The sequence below is a fragment of the Cetorhinus maximus genome, chromosome 16, assembly GCF_964194155.1.
Source record: "Cetorhinus maximus chromosome 16, sCetMax3.hap1.1, whole genome shotgun sequence".
NCBI classification, from domain to species: domain Eukaryota; kingdom Metazoa; phylum Chordata; class Chondrichthyes; order Lamniformes; family Cetorhinidae; genus Cetorhinus; species Cetorhinus maximus.
The window spans coordinates 28,754,889-28,773,674 of NC_135894.1; the positions used below are offsets into that span (position 1 = coordinate 28,754,889).

At 44.1% G+C, this 18,786-nt stretch overlaps 1 protein-coding gene across 2 annotated transcripts in view; it reads right to left on the bottom strand.

Moving 5' to 3' along the window:
• The window catches only part of LOC144691470 (lysosome membrane protein 2-like), a 151,005-nt gene extending 144,759 nt beyond the window's left edge, over window positions 1-6,246 (bottom strand). For both annotated transcript variants that reach the window (XM_078559581.1, XM_078559580.1), the window contains exons 1-2: window positions 5,974-6,246; window positions 637-794 (exon numbers count right to left, since the gene is read on the bottom strand). In XM_078559581.1, coding sequence (XP_078415707.1) covers window positions 637-794; window positions 5,974-6,096 — 281 coding nt within the window. In that variant the 5' untranslated portion in view covers window positions 6,097-6,246. The remainder of the gene's footprint in view (window positions 1-636; window positions 795-5,973) is intronic.
• Between the last annotated feature and the right edge of the window lie 12,540 nt (window positions 6,247-18,786).

Sequence of the window (18,786 nt, forward strand, 5' to 3'; positions counted from 1 at the left end):
TTTCAACCTGTGTCCCTTAGTCCTTGTACTATCAACCAATGGGAACAGCTTTTCTTTGTCTATCTTATCCAAACCTGCCATAATCTTGAGCATGTCTATCATTGGGTCAAATTCCTGGCACTCCCTCCCTAACAGAACTGTGGGTGTGTCTACACCACATGGACTGCAGCGATTCAAGAAGGCAGCTCACCACCACCTTCTCAAGGGCAACTAGGGATGGGCAATAAATGCTGGCGCAGCCAGCGATACCCACATCCCGTGAATGAATAATTAAAACAAAATCTTCCCTCAATCTCGTTTACTCCAAGGACAACAATCCCAGAACAATCCTCCAAGGTAACCTTGTAGCTAAAATCCCTCTTGTGTGGAACCAGTCTGGTAAATCTCCTTGGCACTCTCTCAATGTCATTAACCACTAAATGAGCCATTAAGAACTTTGAAACGTGACTCAACCATAACAGAATATAGCATGCATGATCATTCATTAAAAACAGAAATCTCCAAAATGTCAAGAACAAATCCAGATTTTTTACAGATGTTGTAATCTTAATTACAAGAGTGCATTGAAACTGGACCTGTACTTATCTTTATATGACAATTGATTGGTCATCGAGCAGCAGTAACTGTGGCCCTTACTTGTATGTGTACGGCCCAAGTTGTTTCACGATGGCTCGCTCACCCTGTAATATTTGCAATTGGTTTTCCACATTGAAGAAGTAGAATTGCAGGTAAGCAGAGACAGGGGGGTCCTTCCAGTTCTTATATGCCTCGCTGTTCAACTTCAGCTTTGTGTGCTGCAGAGATCAGTTCAGATACTTTACAATAACATTTATATGATGATCATCAACTCAATTCAAGTGGAATGTCATGAGCTATTGTATTTTCTAACCTAAAGTTAACACAATAATCTGATTAAAACATGGGATTTCACAGTTTCTATGAAGGCACTTTTAAATACATGTTCTTGCTTTTTGTATCTGTATATGAACATACGAATGAGGAGCAGGAATAGATTGCACAGTCCCTCAAGCCTGCTCTGCCAATTAATAAGATCATGGCTGATCTGATTGGAACCTCCCGTCTACTCCTGGTAGCCTTTCACCCCCTTGTTAATCAAGAATCTATCTAGCTCGGCATTAAAAATATCCTAAGACTCTGCTTCCACTGCCTTCTGAGGAAGAGTTTCAAAGACTCAGGACCTTCTCTGAGAAAAAAATTCTTTGTCATCTCTGTCTTAAATGAGCAAGCCCTTATTTTTAAACAGTGACCCCTAGTTCTAGATTCTCCCATAAGAGGAAACATCATCTCCACATCCACCCTGTCAGGACCCCTCAGAATCTTAAAGATTTCAATCAAATCACCTTTTGCTCTTCTAAACAAGCCTAGTCTGTCCAACTTTTCCTCATAAGACATCCCACCCATTCCAGGTATTAGTCTAGTAAACCTTCTCTGAACTGCTTCCAACGCATTTACCTCCTTCCTTAAATAAGGAGACCAATACTGTACACAGTATTCCAGATGTGGTCTCATCAATGCCCTGAATAACTAAAGCATAATCTCACTATCTTTGTAGTCAATTCCCCTCACAATAAATGATAACATTCTACCAGCTTTCCTAATTACTTGCTGTACCTGCATACCAGCCTTTTGCGATTCATGCACTAAGACCCCCAGATCCCTCTGCAACTCAGAACACAGTAATCTCTCACCATTTAGATAATAAGCTTTTTTTAATTCTTCCTGCCAAAATTGGCAATTTCACATTTGCCTACATTATATTCCGTTTGCCCGGTCTTCGCCCACTCACTTAACCTATCTATATCTCTTTGTAGCCTCCATATTTCCTCTTCACATCTTACTATCCTACCTATATTTGTGTCATCAGCAAATATAGCAATCATACTTTCATCCAAGTCATTTATATAAATTGTAAGAAGTTGAGGCCCCAGCACTGATCCCTGTGGCACACCACTTGTTACATCTTTCCAGCCAGAAAAAGACCCATTTATGCCTACTCTCTGCTTCCTGTTAGCTAGCCAAGCTTCTATCCATGCTAATATGTTACCCCCTACACCATGAGCTTTTATTTTCTGCAACAACCTTTGATGTGGCACTTTATCAAATGCCTTCCGGAAATCTAAGTATAGTACATCCACCATTTCCCCTTTAGCACAGCACATCCACAGCACATGTTACTTCTTCAAAGAACTCCAATAATTTGGTTATATATGATTTCCCTTTCACAAAACCATGTTGACTCTGCCTGATTACCTTGAATTTTTCCAAGTGTCTTGCTATAACATCTTCAATAATAGCCTTTAACATTTTCCCTATGACAGATGTTAAGTTAACTGGCCTATAACTATACTGCTTTCTGTCTCCCTCCCTTTTTGAATAATGAAGTTACATTCACTATTTTCCAATCTAATGGAACCTTCCCTAAAGCAAGGGAATTTTGGAAAATTAAAACCATTGCATCAACTATCTCACCCGCCACTTCTTTTAAGACCCAAGGATGAAGTCCATCAGGACTCAGGGACTTGCCAGCCTGCAGGTGTAGCAATTTATACAGAACCACTTCTTCCCTGGTGATTACAATTTTCCTGAGTTCCTCCCTCCCTTCCATTTTCTGATTACAGCTATTTCTGAGATGTTACTTGTATCCTCTATGGTGAAGACCGATGCAAAATATCTGTCCAGTTCAGCTGCCATCTCTTTATTTTCCATTATTAATTCTCCAGAGTCACTTCCTATAGGATCAAATTCACTTTGTTAACTCTTTGCTTTATTAAATATCTATAGAAACTCTTACTATCTGTTTTATATTTCTAGCTAGCTTTTGCTCGTACTCTAATTTTTCCGTCTTTATTAATCTTTTAGTCATTCTCTACTGTTTTTAATGTTATGTCCAATCTTCTGACCTGCTACCCATCTTTGTGCAATTATATGCCTTTTCTTTAAGTTTTATGCTATCTTTAACTTTCTCAGTTAAACACAGATGGTGGGTCCTCCCCTTGGAATTTTTCTTTTTCGTTGTAATATATCTAGTTTGTGTTTTCTGAAATATCCCTTTAAATGTCTGCCACTGCATCTCTATCAATCCATCTCTTAACCTAATTTGCCAGTTCACTTTAGCTAGCTCTGCTTTCATGCCCTTATAATTGCTCTTATTTAAGTTTAAAATACTACTTTTGGACCCACTCTTCTCTCCCTCAAACTGAATGTAAAATTCAATCATAATATGATCACTGCTACCTAGGGGCACCTTACATCTGCCCTTTGACTAAAATGAATGCTGCAGACATCCCACAATCTCATCAATCTCCTCCTATTGTCATTCAAAGGAAGCCACACTCAGGGGCTCATGTTCACTCTGGTGTTAGGGTTAAACAAGGCACTTGTAGATTAACTGGCCATTAACTACTGAAGTCAATGAGGAGGACAATTGAGAGGGAGGTAGGAACCGGCAGCCAAACTTACATCAACCATTTAACATCATACCCTCAAGTTAAAATTACTTGCATTGAGAAGTCCATGCCACATTGCATAATCTGCTCTGAGCCGGCATAGTCATCGGTAAACAGGAAGTTGCAAAGTATGTCTCTGCCAGGTGTTGCTTCAGATTGAGCAACTTCCAATCCATGTGATAGCGGATTTCGATGCCATGATTACGATGGGTGGCATCAGAGAGCATGGCAGAGAAAAACATGCTGAATAGAGTTGGCATGAGCACACATGCCTGTTTAACTCTATTAATCACTAGGAATGGGTCAGAAGAATCATCATCATCCAGGGCACGTGTGAGCATGTCATCATGGAACTGTTGAAAGATTCTGATGAATTTCTCAGCAAAGCTGAGTTTCTCCATTACCTTCCAAAGGCCCTTATGGCTGACTATGTCACACGGTGTAGCGTCTGTGTTCTGTTCCTGGCATTTCTCCTGGAGCTGTCTAATTGCAAACACCTTATCAGCGGTTCTTTGACATTTTCTGAAACCGGACTCACTCCCTGGCAGCAGATGCTGGTCAGGATGTTGCCCTAAGCAGTTCAGAAGGATTCTCCTGAAGATTTTGCTGGCAGTGGAGAGGAGTGAGATTCCTCAATGATTATCTCAAGATTGGCGAGTTCCTTTCCCCTTGTACAGGTGGACAGAGGCATCTTTGTATTCTTACAGGATGGTTCCTTGATCCCACATGGTGTGAAAGAGTTCAGTGAGCTTCTTGACCAAGCACTGACCTCCAGCCTTGGAGACATCAGGTGGGATAGCATCAGCTCCTGGAGTCTCATTACATTTGTTATTTCTAACAGTGTGGGAAGGTCATCAAGGGAGCAGTTGATGGTAACCTGTTGGTGCTTCTTCATTGGTAGATGAAAGCCAGTTGAGGATGTGGTTAAAGTGCTCGGCCCATCTTTCTAGAGTTTGGGTTTTTTCTGTGAGCAGTGTTGACCCACCGGCACTGAGGATTGGTGATAAGCCATTAGACTGGGGCCTGGTAGACAGATTTCAGAGCATCATAGAATCTCTTCCAGTCTTTTTGATCGGCATTTTTAAAATATTATTATTCATTAATGGGGTGTGGGCTTCTATGGCTGGACCAGCATTTGTGGCCATCTCTAACTCCCCTTGAGAAGGTGCTGGTGAGCTACCTTCTTGAACCGCTGCAGTCCATGTGGTGTAGGTACATGCACAGTGCTGTTCGGGAGGGAGTTCCAGGATTTTGACCCAGCGACAATAAAGGAACAGCGCTATATTTCCAAGTCAGGATGGTGAGTGACTTGGAGGGGAACTTCCAGGTGGTGGTGTTCCCATGTGTCTGCTGCCCTTGCCCTCCTAGATGGTAGAGGTCACGAGTTTGGAAGGTGCTGTTGAAGGATCCTTGGTAAGATGCTGCAGTGCATCTTGTATGACTGAAGTTCATCTGCTTCCTGAATCAGCCAAGTGTTTTGTATCTCTCTGAGCTTGCACAGGACAGTCCCACGGATGTTTAGGTAGGCCTCATGCTTGGATAGTGATGACTTCTCATTGAGGTAAACCCTGTACAGGTGATGTTTCTCCTTCAGCAGGCTGCTTATTTTTAAACTATTGTCCCTAGTTTTAGACTTCCCCGTGAGGGAGAACATCTTCTCAGCATCTACCCTATCAAGCTCCCTCATAAATCTTAAATGCTTCAATAAGATGACCTCTCATTCTTCTAAACTCCAATGAGTATAAGTTCAATCCTTCCTCATAAGACAATCCCTTCATCCCAGGAATCAGCCTAGTGAATCTGCTCTGCTTCCAATGTAAGTATATTCCTCCTTAAATAAGGAACCAAGACTGGTAACAAGTCAGTACAAGGCAGTTCCATCAATACCTAGTACAGTTGTAGGAAGACTTCACTATCTTTATACTCCATCCCCCTTGCAATAAAGGCCAACATTCCATTTGCCTCCCTAATCCTTTGTTCTTACTTGTCACTGGGACATACTGTTAACTATTAAACAACTCCCGCACTTTTTCACAACAACAGCCACATTCTCAAAACAGCTCACAGCGCTCTACCTTCTTTCTTATAGGAGGAGGTGGGAGCAGATAGAGACTGGAGATGTCCCTGCCGGCTTCAGACCCTACCCCCACTGTGAAGAGGGTGTACTGGCAATTGCTGCAGGGGCGTCACGGGCAACGCTGGAAGAGATTTCAGGCAGGGTTTCTTCATGCTGGCTCCTAGTTTTCCCAACCTCCATCTCGCTCCACACAGTTTACATGACATGACCCCACTACTCACTTGCATTATAACTTGCTTAATGAATGGGAGGAGGCCAAGGTTAAACCAACAGACTCTCACCCTGGAACCACAGATGTTAAATATTTTGACAGTTTTCTATCACGTTACATAAATCATCTTTGCATAAATCGGCAAAACATCTTAAATATAGGCAGCATATGAAGAGGCCTCTGCAGTGTGAAACTCGGGCAATGCTGCTCATTCTTACCTCTTTGATCTGGTCTTCCACTAGATTCTTAAAAACATCTTTAACGATCAGGACCAGGAATATAATGAAGCAGCACAGAGCAAACACACTAGTCAGAGCAGCTTTGTTTCTTAGCTGAGTCATAACTGTCCCAAAGAGAAATTAAGGAAAAAAAAGAAGAAAAAGTGAGATATCTCTGCTGACAAACTTTGTTCGTCGAGACAGAGTAGCCTATCCACTGAAAAGTCTGGAATTGCTGGCGGCCTGGATGTTGTTGGGCTGACCAAAGGTCTATGACTTACAGAAATAGGAAGGTCACTGTACAGCCAATCACAGAAAAGGACAAACTCTCCTATTACCTAACCATTTGGAAACCCACAAGATTGTTTTCAGCTTCCAATATATATTTCTCTCATATAACGTACATAAATCATATTTCAATCCAAAGATTGATCCAATGTAGAGGGAATATTTTAGGGTAATATAGAAGGCAGTATCTTGGAATCCCAACATGCTGTTCTAAATGACATGTCTCACAAGGGGCACAGCAATTTTGGCACAGGCAGGCAACAAGCAGATAGCAAAAAACACCTGGAGAGACAGAGAATTCATTTCCAAGATGTGATATTTTCAGTCTGAGCACATTTGGCAAGTGGCAGTGACCAATAACAGGAGCCATCAAACCTACACTCTCTTGCTGACAGTGATGCACAGAGATCAAGGTGGAGAAAAAGATAACTCCAAACAAGATGTCACTCTCAGTAAATACCACCTCCAAATGAAGGCTCATTCTTGATAAATACTGCAGAAGACTCTGTAATTACTAACAGTCCTGGAGTTTAATAAAGTTTGTTATTCTGGAATTGTCTTTACTTTCTTGTAATCATTAAAAAGGTTATACTCTGCAGCCTCGACTTTATGCTATGGGATAGTAACATTTGAGTGCTAAGCAAGTCTTCAAACTCTTTCTGTTTTTAGCTGAGTTGATAACCTGTTTCCTATGAGAATTTACGTTAGTCATTAAATAAAGGTTAAGAGGCACAACAGATCATTAATGGAAAAATTGTCTGCGATTTTACGTGGCCCATCCAACCTTACGGTTGGTGGATGGGTGAATTGGCCAGGCGGCCTTTACATTTTTCATAAAACCTCATCCAAGAGCGGGATGAAATCCCTTTTAGGAAATAAATTAAAAAGAAATATCTGGGGACAGCATTTTTATGAGGTTTGCTTTCAGGTGCTTGATTTTGATCCATGGACATTTTTTGCAGCTTTTTGGAGCTTTATTTCATTATTGGCAGGTCTGCAGCTCCCCGAGGCAGCTGTCTGCCTTCAGGGAGCTTTCTTGCAGCGCTCACCCACACCCGCGGTGACATCATTGCCCACTCTCCTCCCACCCCCACCCCAGCAGCACTGAGCTTTTCAGCACACGTTTCACACTGGCTGTCCGTTAATTGGCCAACCAGAGTGAAATCGTGATCAGGGGCCGATCGCGGTTGGGGGTCCGTTTCCCAGCCGCTCCCAGGCCTGCTGATCAGGCATGCCTGACGACCGAAAATTTCAGGCCTAAAGTGTTAATATCAACTAATGCAGTTTTTTTGATTCATTCATGGGATGTGGGTGTTACTAGCTAGGCCAGCATTTGTTGCCCACCCCTAATTGCCCTTGAGAAGGTGAGCTGCCTTCTTGAACCGCTGCAGTCCATGTGGTGTAGGTAAACCCACAGTGCTGTTAGGGAGGGAGTTCCAGGATTTTTACCCAGCGACAGTGAAGTAAAGACGACATATTTCCAAGTCAGGATGAGTGGCTTGGAGGGGAGCTTCCAGGTGGTGGTGTTCCCATCTATCTGCTGCCCTTATCCTTCTAGGTGGTAATGGTCGTGGGTTTGGAAGGTGTTGTCTGGGAACTATACAATGGGATAAAATCAATAATCAATTAGACAAGTGCAGGATAATTAAGGAAAGCCAGCATGGATTCATCAAGGGAAAATCATGTTTAACTTGTAGGAGCTTTTTGAGGAGGTAACAGAAAAGGTTGAAAAGGGAAACACTGTTGATGTGGTGTATGGATTTTGAAAAAGGCATTTGATACTGTGCCACACAATAGACTTGTGAGCAAAATCCTAGGTCATGGAATAAAAGGGAAAGTAGGCACTTGGATAAGAAATTGGCTGAGTAACAGGAAACAGAAAGTAGTGATAAATGGTTTTTTTCAGATTGGAGGAAGGTTTGTAGTGGAGTTCCCCAGGGGTCAGTGTTGGGACCCTTGCTCTCCCTGATATATATTAATGACCTAGACTGAGGTTTTCAGGGCATGATTTCAAAATTCACAGATGATACGAAGATTGGAAATATTACCAACTGTGATGAGGAGAGTCTTGAACTTCAAAAGGACATAGACATATTGGTGGATTGGGCAGACAAGTGGCAGATGAAGTTCAATGCAGGGATGTGTGAGGCGATTAACTTTGGCAGGAAAGATATAGTGAGACAGTATAAAATAAAGGGAGAAACTCTAAAGGAGGTGCAGGAACAAAGGGACCTCGCTATATACGTACATTGGTCATTGAAGATGGTAGGACATGTTGAGAGAGCAGTTAATAAAGCATATAGTGTCTTAGGCTTTATTAATAGGGGCATTGAGTACAAGAGTAAGGAGGTCATGGTGAACTTGTGTAAAATATTAGTTAGGCATCATCTGGAGTACTGCATCCAGTTCTGGGCGCCATACTTGAGGAAGGATGTGAAGGCATTGGAGAGAGTACAGAGGAGATTCACAAGAATAATTCTTGGGATGAAGAACTGTAGCTATGAGGATAGATTGGAGAGGTTAGGACTGTTATCCTTGGAGAAAAGAAAGCTGACAGGAGACTTAATAGAGTTATTCAAGATCCTGTGGGTTATGGACAGGGTCAATAGTGAGAAATTGTTCCCACTCAAGGGAACATCAAGAACTAGAGGGCACAGATTCAAAATAAATGGCAAAAGGAGTAAATGTGATTTGAGGAAAAATGTCTTCACCCAGAGGGTGATTGGAGTCTGGAACAAACTTCCTGAAAGGGTGGTGGAGGCAGGTTCGATCGAGGTATTCAAAAGGGAATTGGATTGCTACCTGAAAAGAGAGAATGTGCAAGGTTACGGGGATAAGGCAGGGGAGTGCGACTAGTTGGAATGCTCTTTCAGAGTGACAGTGCAGGATCGATGGGCCGAATGGCCTCCTACTGCACTATAAAAATACTACGATACTGTGATAAAGAAGCTTGGTGAGTTCCTGCAGTGCATCTTGTAGGTGGTACACACTGCTGCCACTGTGTGTCGGTGGTGAGGGAGTGAATGTTTGTGGTAAGGGTGCCAATCAAGTGGGCTGGATGGTGTCAAGCTGCTTGAGTGTTGTTGGAGCTGCACTCATCCAGGCAAGTGAAGAGTATTCCATCACACTCCTGACTTGTGCCTTGTAGATGGTGGACAAGCTTTGAGGAGTCAGGAGGTGAGTTACTCTCTGCAGAATTCCTAGCCTCTGACCTGTTCTTGTAGCCACAGTATTTATATGGCTAGTCCAGTTCAGTTTATGGTCAATGGTAAACCCCAGGATGTTGATAGTGGGGGATTCAGTGATGGTAATGCCAAGGGGCGGTGGTCAGATTGTCTCTTGTTGGAGATGGTCATTGCTTGACACTTGTTATTGAATATTACTTTGCCACTTGTCAGCCCAAGCCTGGATATTGTCCAGGTCTTGCTGCATTTGGACATGGACTGCTTCAGTATCTGAGGAGTCACGAATGGTGCTGAACATTGTACAATCATCAGCAAACATCCCCACTTCTGACCTTCTGATGGAAGGAAGGTTGTTGATGAAGCAGCTGAAGATGGTTGGGCCTAGGACACTACCCTGAGGAACTCCTGCAGTCCTGGAGCTGAGATGATTGACCTCCAACAACCACAACCATCTTCCTTTGTGCTAGGTATGACTCCAACCAGTGGAGAGTTTCCCCCTGATTCCCATTGACTCCAGTTTTGCTAGGGCTCCTTGATGCCACACTTGGTCAAATGCTGCCTTGATGTCAAGGGCAGTTACTCTCACCTCACCTCTGGAGTTCAGCTCTCTTGTCCATGTTTGAACCAAGGCTGTAATGAAGTCAGGAACTGTGTGACCCAGGCAGAACCCAAACTATGCGTCAGTGAGCAGGCTATTTCTAAGCAATTGCCTCTTGATAGCACTGTTGATGACCGCTTCCATTACTTTACTGATGATCTGCATTTGATGTCAATGTTGTAGCTGTACTGGAACAGCTTGGCTAGGGGCACAGCAAGTTCTGGAGCACAAGCCTTTAGTGTTATTGCCGGAATATTGTCAGGGTCCATCGCCTTTGCGCTATCCAGTGCCTTCAGCCATTTCTTGATATCACGTGGAGTGAATCAAGTTGGCTGAAGACACTTCCACGGTGTGTGGGATGGATTCACTTAACAGCTACCTGGAGTTTCTTGATAAGCCAGAAAGATCAAGGAGTACGAAAGCTCTACCTGCTTCAGGGTTAGAGATGATAACACACCAACATCTTCCAAAAGAGTAGTCCTCCTTTGCAGAGTAGTAAGGATCAGTCTGTTGTTAAGTTGATTTGCAATGAAAAAGGCTCAGAATATGCTGGACATCAAGAATGATAGAGTTGTTTTGTTGGGGAAGAATGTGGATCTACATTTTACTCAGTCAGGCTCTTACTGCCTGCACTAAGGAAGCCAAGAATTTCTCATCTAAAAGTTCATGAAGTTTTGTTATCTTCTGGGAATAAGAATTTGGTGATGCTGGGGACCTCTGGAGGAGGCTGAGATGGATCATCCACTTGGCACTTCTGTCTGAAGATTGTTGCGAATGTTTCAGCCTTATCTTTTGTACTGCTGTGCTGGGGTCCTCCATCATTGAGGATGGGGGTATTTGTGGAGTCTCCTCCTCCAGTGAATTGTTTAATTGTCCATCACCATTCATGACTGGATGTGGCAGGACTGCAGAACTTAGATCTGATCCTTTAGTTGTGGAATTGTTTAGCTCTGTCTATCACAATCTGCTATGGTGGGATTTGAACCCAGGTCCCTAGCGCATTACCCTCAGCCCAAATATGGAGCTCCAATCTGAGATTCCTGGGGCCCTTCCTCACTGCCCAGTGGCGCATCGCTGTGATTGTTCTCCCTCCTCCAAGGGGGACTGTCCACAGATACCTCTGCCTCAGCCACCTCTTCCAGCACACGAGTGCTATGGTCCTCACCCAGTGCCCCCAGCTCTAATGTCATGCATGATCCCGACGAGGTGCCAGTATCTGTGCTGGTGCCTGCTGCACTAGTGTGCTGAAACACTGCATCCTCAGCTTTCCCTCGCCTTGATGTCCCAGGGGTTCCTCGTGCAGGTGGGTGCACACTGCTGGAATCTGTGTGAAACACAAGAGAAGCTCATTAGAGTTGGGCTTGGTGACCCTGTGACTTCTGCAATGACGGGGTGGGGTGGGCGCGGGGTGGGGAAGGTGGGGGGGGGTGGCATTGCATGCCACCTAATGCTCAGGATGCCATCAGACTAAGTTTTCAGCAGACATGCAGTGCCACCCATCCAGTGTCTCCAACCCCCCAACTGCCACCAAGACCATTACCCCAAACAGCCTCCCCAGCGTCACACCATACCCACATGTGCCTGTCCCACAGCCATGTACACTTGGACTGGGGTCTCACTATCTCCAATGCATTTTTGCAAGAGGTCACTGACAATGTCCATAATGGTCTCATCCATGCCCACCCTGCCCTCAGTAATGATGTCCCACCTCCAATTTGCACCATCTCCCAGGTATTGTGCACCCATTTCTCTGGCAAGTACAAGAGGGAGAGGGAGAGGGAGATAAGGTGGTGCGGTGCGGCATGGAGAAGATCAACTCCTCCACATGGTTTGAGAGAGCATTTATTCATCAGCAGCTGACCCCATAAGCACTGGACACACACTCCTGCAAGGCTGAGGGCAGCATTTGCCTTGTGCCACCCCCACCCCCACGCTGCTTGCACATTGCAGCCTGAGAGCCAAGGTGAAACACTGAGGAGCTGGAGATCTCACTCACCTTTCCAGAACACAGCAGGTCATAAAACCTCTTGTAGCACTGCGCCTCTACTCGCCATCTCTTCACCACCTCTATGATTTGCACAGGGGAGGTGATGGCGTCGTGGTATTGTTGCTGGAGTAGTAATCCAGGGAATGGCTCTTCATCAGACTCTTCATCATACGGACTTGAAACGTTAACTGTATTCCTCTCCGCAGATGCTGTCAGACCTGCTAAGTTTTTCCAGCTATTTTTGTTTTTGTTTCAGATTTCCAGCATCCGCAGTATTTGGCTTTTATCTTAATGCTCTGGGAGACCCGGGTTCAAATCCCGCCAGATGGTGGAATTTGAATTCAGTAAAAAATCTGGAATTAAAAGCATCAACGGTGACCATGAAACTATTGTCGATTGTTGTAAAAACCCATCTGGTTCACTAATGCCCTTTAGGGAAGGAAATGATGCTGTCCTTACCTACATGTGACTCCAGACCCACAGCAATGTGGTTGATTCTTAAATGCCCTTAAACAAGGGCAACTAGGGATGGGCAATAAATGCTGGCCCAGCCAGTGAAGCCCACATCCTGTGAATGAACTTAAAAAAGCATACCCTCTTGGTGAGGATCGGGGACAGCCTGTGGTCTACCAGGTACAGTATTCCTGTTGGTGACCACCTGCATGAGAGGGCGAGGTTGCAGAATCTTGGTGCTATTACAGATGGGGAGAGAGAAACCTTTCCCCTTGTCTCTCAGTTGCCTGCAATAAGATATGTTCAGAGGGAGTGGTTTTCAGTAATAAACACGAAGCAGTCCTTTGGGTAAGTTTAATTCTAAAGCAAAGGATGGTGTTTAATCACACAACACCCAGAAATGTAGCCACATTGAAACGCACTCACTCCCTCATAGACAGACACACAAGTGAAGATGAATTCAAGAGGCAAAGCATGCGTTTAAGTATTAACAAAAAAAACAAGAAGTAAATCACATGGACGAACAGGCATTTAAGGTGCACACATCACAGCCTGGACAGGTTCTCTCTCATGGCTCTTTAGAGATGAATGGAAGTTGGAAGTTTCTGGATTTCCAGATGAGGTCATGGTCGAGTTTCTGTAGAAGTGAGTCTTTGCAGGTGAAAATGAATTAGTCCCCCTCGCACTGCCTGGGTCGACCGGTTGTTAGGCAGGGTTGTGTTCTCCTGGTTGGAGAAATGGTCCCTCTTGTCCTGCGGGTTTGCAAAATGTCTGGCTTCCCCTTGGCTCTTGGGGTAATAAGATTTGTTATATGTAACTAGTTTCAGTCACATGATCAATATTTCTATTGTCCACCTAGAATGATTTAGTTAGAAGCCATTGCTGTACAATGGAGAATGGATGGTGGTCTTTCACACCTACTTATGAATTGACTAGTATCCTTACAGCCCAAATTGGTAAGTTTCGAGTTCAGGGACAGTAAGTCTAGGAGTTCATAGATTTTGAGTTTTGGGTCAGCCCACAAACAATAGAAGGTGTGACTTCCACAGATGGTTTGCAGTAACATCTTACTGTTTACATCTTGGTATGTCCATACAAGGGAGGGCACCCCACCAAAGATCATTTACATTTAAAGAACTTTCAGGAAGCATGTTCAGACATTTGTGCAGAAATCACAAAAGGTCACCTGACCCTCAGGGGCCAAATTGAGTCAAGGTATATTGTCCATATGTCATGTTTATCTTTTCACTTTAAAGTAAAAAATGTCCATTGTCTTCAGATGCTTGTGGGCATATGACATGAACGTGTCAGTGCTGGGGAGCCCCAGCTATCCTGGCTTCTGCATTGCTATGACATTCTAACATTGGAGGAGCTGAAGTAAATGGGTTAGTATGTGTGTTCACCATGGGTCCGGGTCATCATTAGTTTGTCGTGGTTATCCGATAGTGAGGGGCTTGTGACTTCTGGGTTGAATACTAGTGACAGGTTCCCCGTGTGTAAGTTTGACAGCTTCACTGTTTGTATGTGAATGCCAGCATGGCAAGGGTTCATACTGTGCAGCAATGTTCTAGCCAGAGCAACTGTATTGGGAAAATGTGAGGCTAGGAGTAGCCAGGAGATTGCACTCAGTATTTAGGTTGTAAATGAGTGAGACACTTCATTTTGCTTCAAACCCCATGCACCCCCCTCAACCCACCCCTCCCCCCACCCCCCGTCATCTTCTGCAGGTACAAGGTTCATCATTCCTGTCATATAGACACATCCTGAAAGCATCATCCAGCACATAGACATATAGTTTCCATCATTTTCCTTCTGCATCAGCTGCTTCTGTGGGCACTTCCCTACAGACTATGTCGCCCTACAGACTAGTGGCTTTTATGTCGATTGACCTTTGGCCGTCTCTCACGTAAGCATCAAGATTGATTCGATTAAAATCATGAGGTAATCCAGAAACTACTGGAGAAGAAACATTGCCTCTACAGGGTTCACCTCAATGAGAAGTCATCACTATCCAAGCACGAGGCCTGCCTAAACATCCACGTGACTGTCCTGTGCAAGCTCAGAGAGATACAAAACACTTGGCTGATTCAGGAAGCAGCAGACGAACTTGAGTCATATACCAATCACAAAGGCTGGAAGAGATTCTACGATGCTCTGAAATCTGTCTACAGGCCCCAGGCTCATCACCGCTCCTCGGTGCTGGTGGGTCAACATTGCTCACAGAAAAAGCCCACATTCTTGAAAGATGGTCAGAGCACTTTAACCACACCCTCAACTGGCTTTCATCCATCAATGAAGAAACACCAATAGGCTGCCATAAACTGCTCCTTGGATGAACCGCCCATGCTAGGGCAGCTACCAATTTACAGTTTGGATGATCAGATATAATTTTATGCAGCATTTTATCGACCACTGCATGATTCCTTTCACAGAGCCCATTGTTGACAGGACTTCTTTTTTATTCATTCGCGGGATGTGGGCTTCACTGGCTGGGTCAGCATTTATTACCCTTGAGAAGGTGGTGGTGAGCTGCCTCCTTGAACCACTGCAGTCCATGTGGTGTAGGTACACCCACAGTGCTGTTAGGGGGGAGTTCCAGGATTTTGACCCAGTGACAGTGAAGGAATGGTGACATATTTCCAAGTCAGGATGGTGAGTGACTTGGAGGGGAACTTCCAGGTAGTGATGTTCCCATGTGTCTGCTGCCTTTGTCCTTCTAGATGGTGGAGGTTGTGGGTTTGGAAGGTGCTGTCTAAGGAGCCTTGGTGAATTCCTGCAGCGAATTCCTTTCAGCTATGTTATTCAGGACCACGTTGTTCATGTTTTCATACACATCTCCATTGCTAATGGAGGAGAATTTGCCAATTGGAAACTTTGCTGGTGCCCTAAGTCCAGTCCTAACCATTTCTAAATTATTTTGTCTAGAATCACTCTGTTGTCCTTAATAGGTATTATTGTGGAAAGACTAACCTGGTCATCAGGTCAACAAAATTTAGAATGAAAATATTCCCCTCTCCTCCCCATACCTTTAGATCCAGGGCAACCTTTGAGAGTGAGCAAGTCATCAATAAAACTTTAAGATAATTTGTTTTTTATTCTTTCTGATTCTCAGCACCTGATGCCATTAATATTTGTCTAACACTTTGAGAAACATCAGATTTTGACAAGGGAATGCAGTAACATCCTGACTGATGAACTGCAGATCAGGTGCAGGTACAAGGTTCTTGTTGTCGGTGTGCATGTGAACAAAGTCAGCAGGCAGCATGGTCAAACTGATCATGACACCATGGTGTAGGAAGCCATTCAAGTGGGCGGATGAAAAGGGGTGCGGTAATGACAAGAGACAGTATAATCAGTGGGATAGGTACCATCCTCTGTAGCCACGAGTGGAAGTGTTGTGTTGCCTGCCCAGTGCCAGGGTTAGGGATGTCAACTCACAGCTGGACAAGAATTGGAGTGGGAGGAGGAGGATCCAAGTGCCAGTGCCTACCTAGGAGACCATGACATCGGTAAAAGAAGGAATGAGGTTCTGCTGAGAGATTTTGAGAAATTTGGGCCCAAATTAAAACGCAGAACCTCAAAGGCAAAAATGCTTGGATTATTACCTGGGCCATGTGCCAACTAGCATAGGGTCAGGGAGTTTGCAGGATTAAATACTTGGCTGAAAGAGTGGACTACAAGCCAAGGGTTTCAATTCTTGATACACTGACAGCAATACTGAGGAAAGAGAGATCTGTTCCATTACAACAAGCTCCATTTAAACCGGGCAAGGGCCAGTGTTCCGGTGAATCGAACAACTAGCACAGTAAATGGGGCTTTAAGTTTATAAGGGGGAGGGAGGATTCACACAGAATCACAAATTAAAAAATGCATAAGAGGCCCTTCGGCCCATCGAGTCTGCACCGACACGTGAGAAACACCTGACCTACCTACCTAATCCCATTTACCAGCACTTAGCCCATCGTCTTGAATGTTATGACATGCCAAGTGCTCATCCAGGCACTTTTTAAAGGATGTGAGGCAACCTGCCTCCACCACCCTCCCAGGCAGTGCATTCCAGACCGTCACCACCCTCTGGGTAAAAAACCTTTTCGTCACATCCCCCCTAAACCTCCTGCCCCTCATCGTGAACTTATGTCCCCTCGTGACTGACCCTTCAACTAAGGGGAACAGCTGCTCCCTATCCACCCTGTCCATGCCCCTCATAATCTTGTACACCTCAATCAGGTCGCCCCTCAGTCTTCTCTGCTCCAACGAAAACAACCCAAGTCTATCCAACCTCTCTTCATAACTCAGGAAAGGTTACACCTATAAATCTGAAGAGAAACATCAAAGCCACAGAGCAGAGTAGCGATTTGTGTCAGGAGGAGACAGAGGGTTTCATAATGGCAATAGGGCCATATCAGAGAAAAATAGTAAAAAGTTATCAATAAGGATGCTATATCTGAATGCATGAAAAATTAGTAACAAGATCAATGAATTTATGGCACAAACAGAGGTAAATGGGTTTGACCCAGTAGTCTTTGCAGAGATGTGGTTGCAATGGAATATTCCAGGTTATCTTACTATAAAAAGATAGTTAAGATGAAAAAGGAGGTGGGGTAGCCCTGCTAATAAAGGATGAGAGAAAGTGACAAAGGAACTTCAACCAGAAATATCCAATTAGGAACAGTTCTGAAAGAACAAAGGATAGAAATGATTGGTGGGAGTAGTCTACTCAGCCCCTAACAGTAACCAAGGTGTTGCACAGAATATAAATCCTGAAATTAGAGGAGCCCGTAACAAGGGAATGTAATAATCACGGAGTCTTTATTCTTCATAAAGAGCGGACATACCAAATTGGCAAAAGTAGCCTAGAGGACAAGTTCATGGAGTGCATTTGAGACAGTTTTCTAGAACAATAGGTCAAGGAACCAACTCATGAACAGGCTACTTTATATCTACTGCCGTGGAATGAGGTTGGATCAATTAGTGATCTGATAGCAAAGGATCCACTGGGAAAGAGTAATCATAATATGGTAGAATTTCATATCAAGTTTGACAGTCATAGTCATAGAGGTCTACAGCACAGAAAAAGGCCCTTCGGCCCACCGAGTCTGTGCCAATCAAACAAGTACCTAACAATTCTAAACACAGTTTCCAGCACTAGGCCCATAGCCTTGTATGCCATGGCATCGCAAGTGCACATCCAAATACTTCTTAAGACTGATGTAGTTAAGTCTGAAACCAGTCTTAAATTTCAACAAAGCTAGTTACAGAGTCAAAGGAGTGAGTTGGCTGAGGTAGATTAGGAAATTAGGTCAAAATATTTGATGGCGGATAAACAATGGAAAACATTTAAAGAAATAATTCATAATCCACAGGTAAATTCACTTGAGGAATAAAAACTCCCCTGGAAATATAGTATAATCATGGCTAACTAGAGAAATTAAAGATAGTAATTGATTAAAGAAAAGGTTACAATATTACCAAAAATGATTAATTGAGGGGGTTTCAAAAACCAGCGAATAAGAAGTTGATAAAGAGGAAAGAAATAGAAAATGAGAGTAAGCTAGTCAGTAATATAAAAACAGATTATAAGAGCTTCTCCAAGTATGTAAAACGGGAGAGAGTAGTGAAAGTAAACATGGATTGCCTTGGAAGCAGAGACCGGAGAAATTATATTGGAATTGGCAGAGACAGTGGGTGGAATCGCCCCAGATTTGCACTAAGTGTGGCATCAGACGTGAAAAAAGGCACTTTAGTTTTCACGCTGTATCGTCCCCTTCCCGCCTCATAAATTATGCAGTCACGCTCTGTCACTGGCAGCAGGTATCCGATTGGCCCGCCATACCATTACCTTGCTTCTTCCACACGCCAGGCGCCATTTTTAAACTGCAGCCGTGCAAACAGTTCTCAATGCTTGCAGCCCATGTCTGCTCCAATGAAGACATGGCCCTGAAAGCCAGGAAGATTGCAGCCCCCAGATTCAGTGATCCGCGATGTCTTCTACCCCCATTCTGGTAGTAGGAGGCCATCAGTGTCACCATTCCAGCTTTGGAGGCGGTGGCAGAGGTGGCCAGTGCTAACGCTGCACCAAGAGGTCAGCCATCCAGTGCAGAAAACAGATGAATGATCTCAACTGTGCTGCCAGGGAAGTCAACTATCTCATCAATCTCAACTCGCCCACTCACAAGGCCATCACATATTCACTGGCACCTCGCTCACTGCCATCTCAAGGGACATCGCCACTCACTCTCTCACACACACCCTCACATCTCCATCAGGCCTCATCTCCTCTGGAGATAGCCTTCACATCCAGT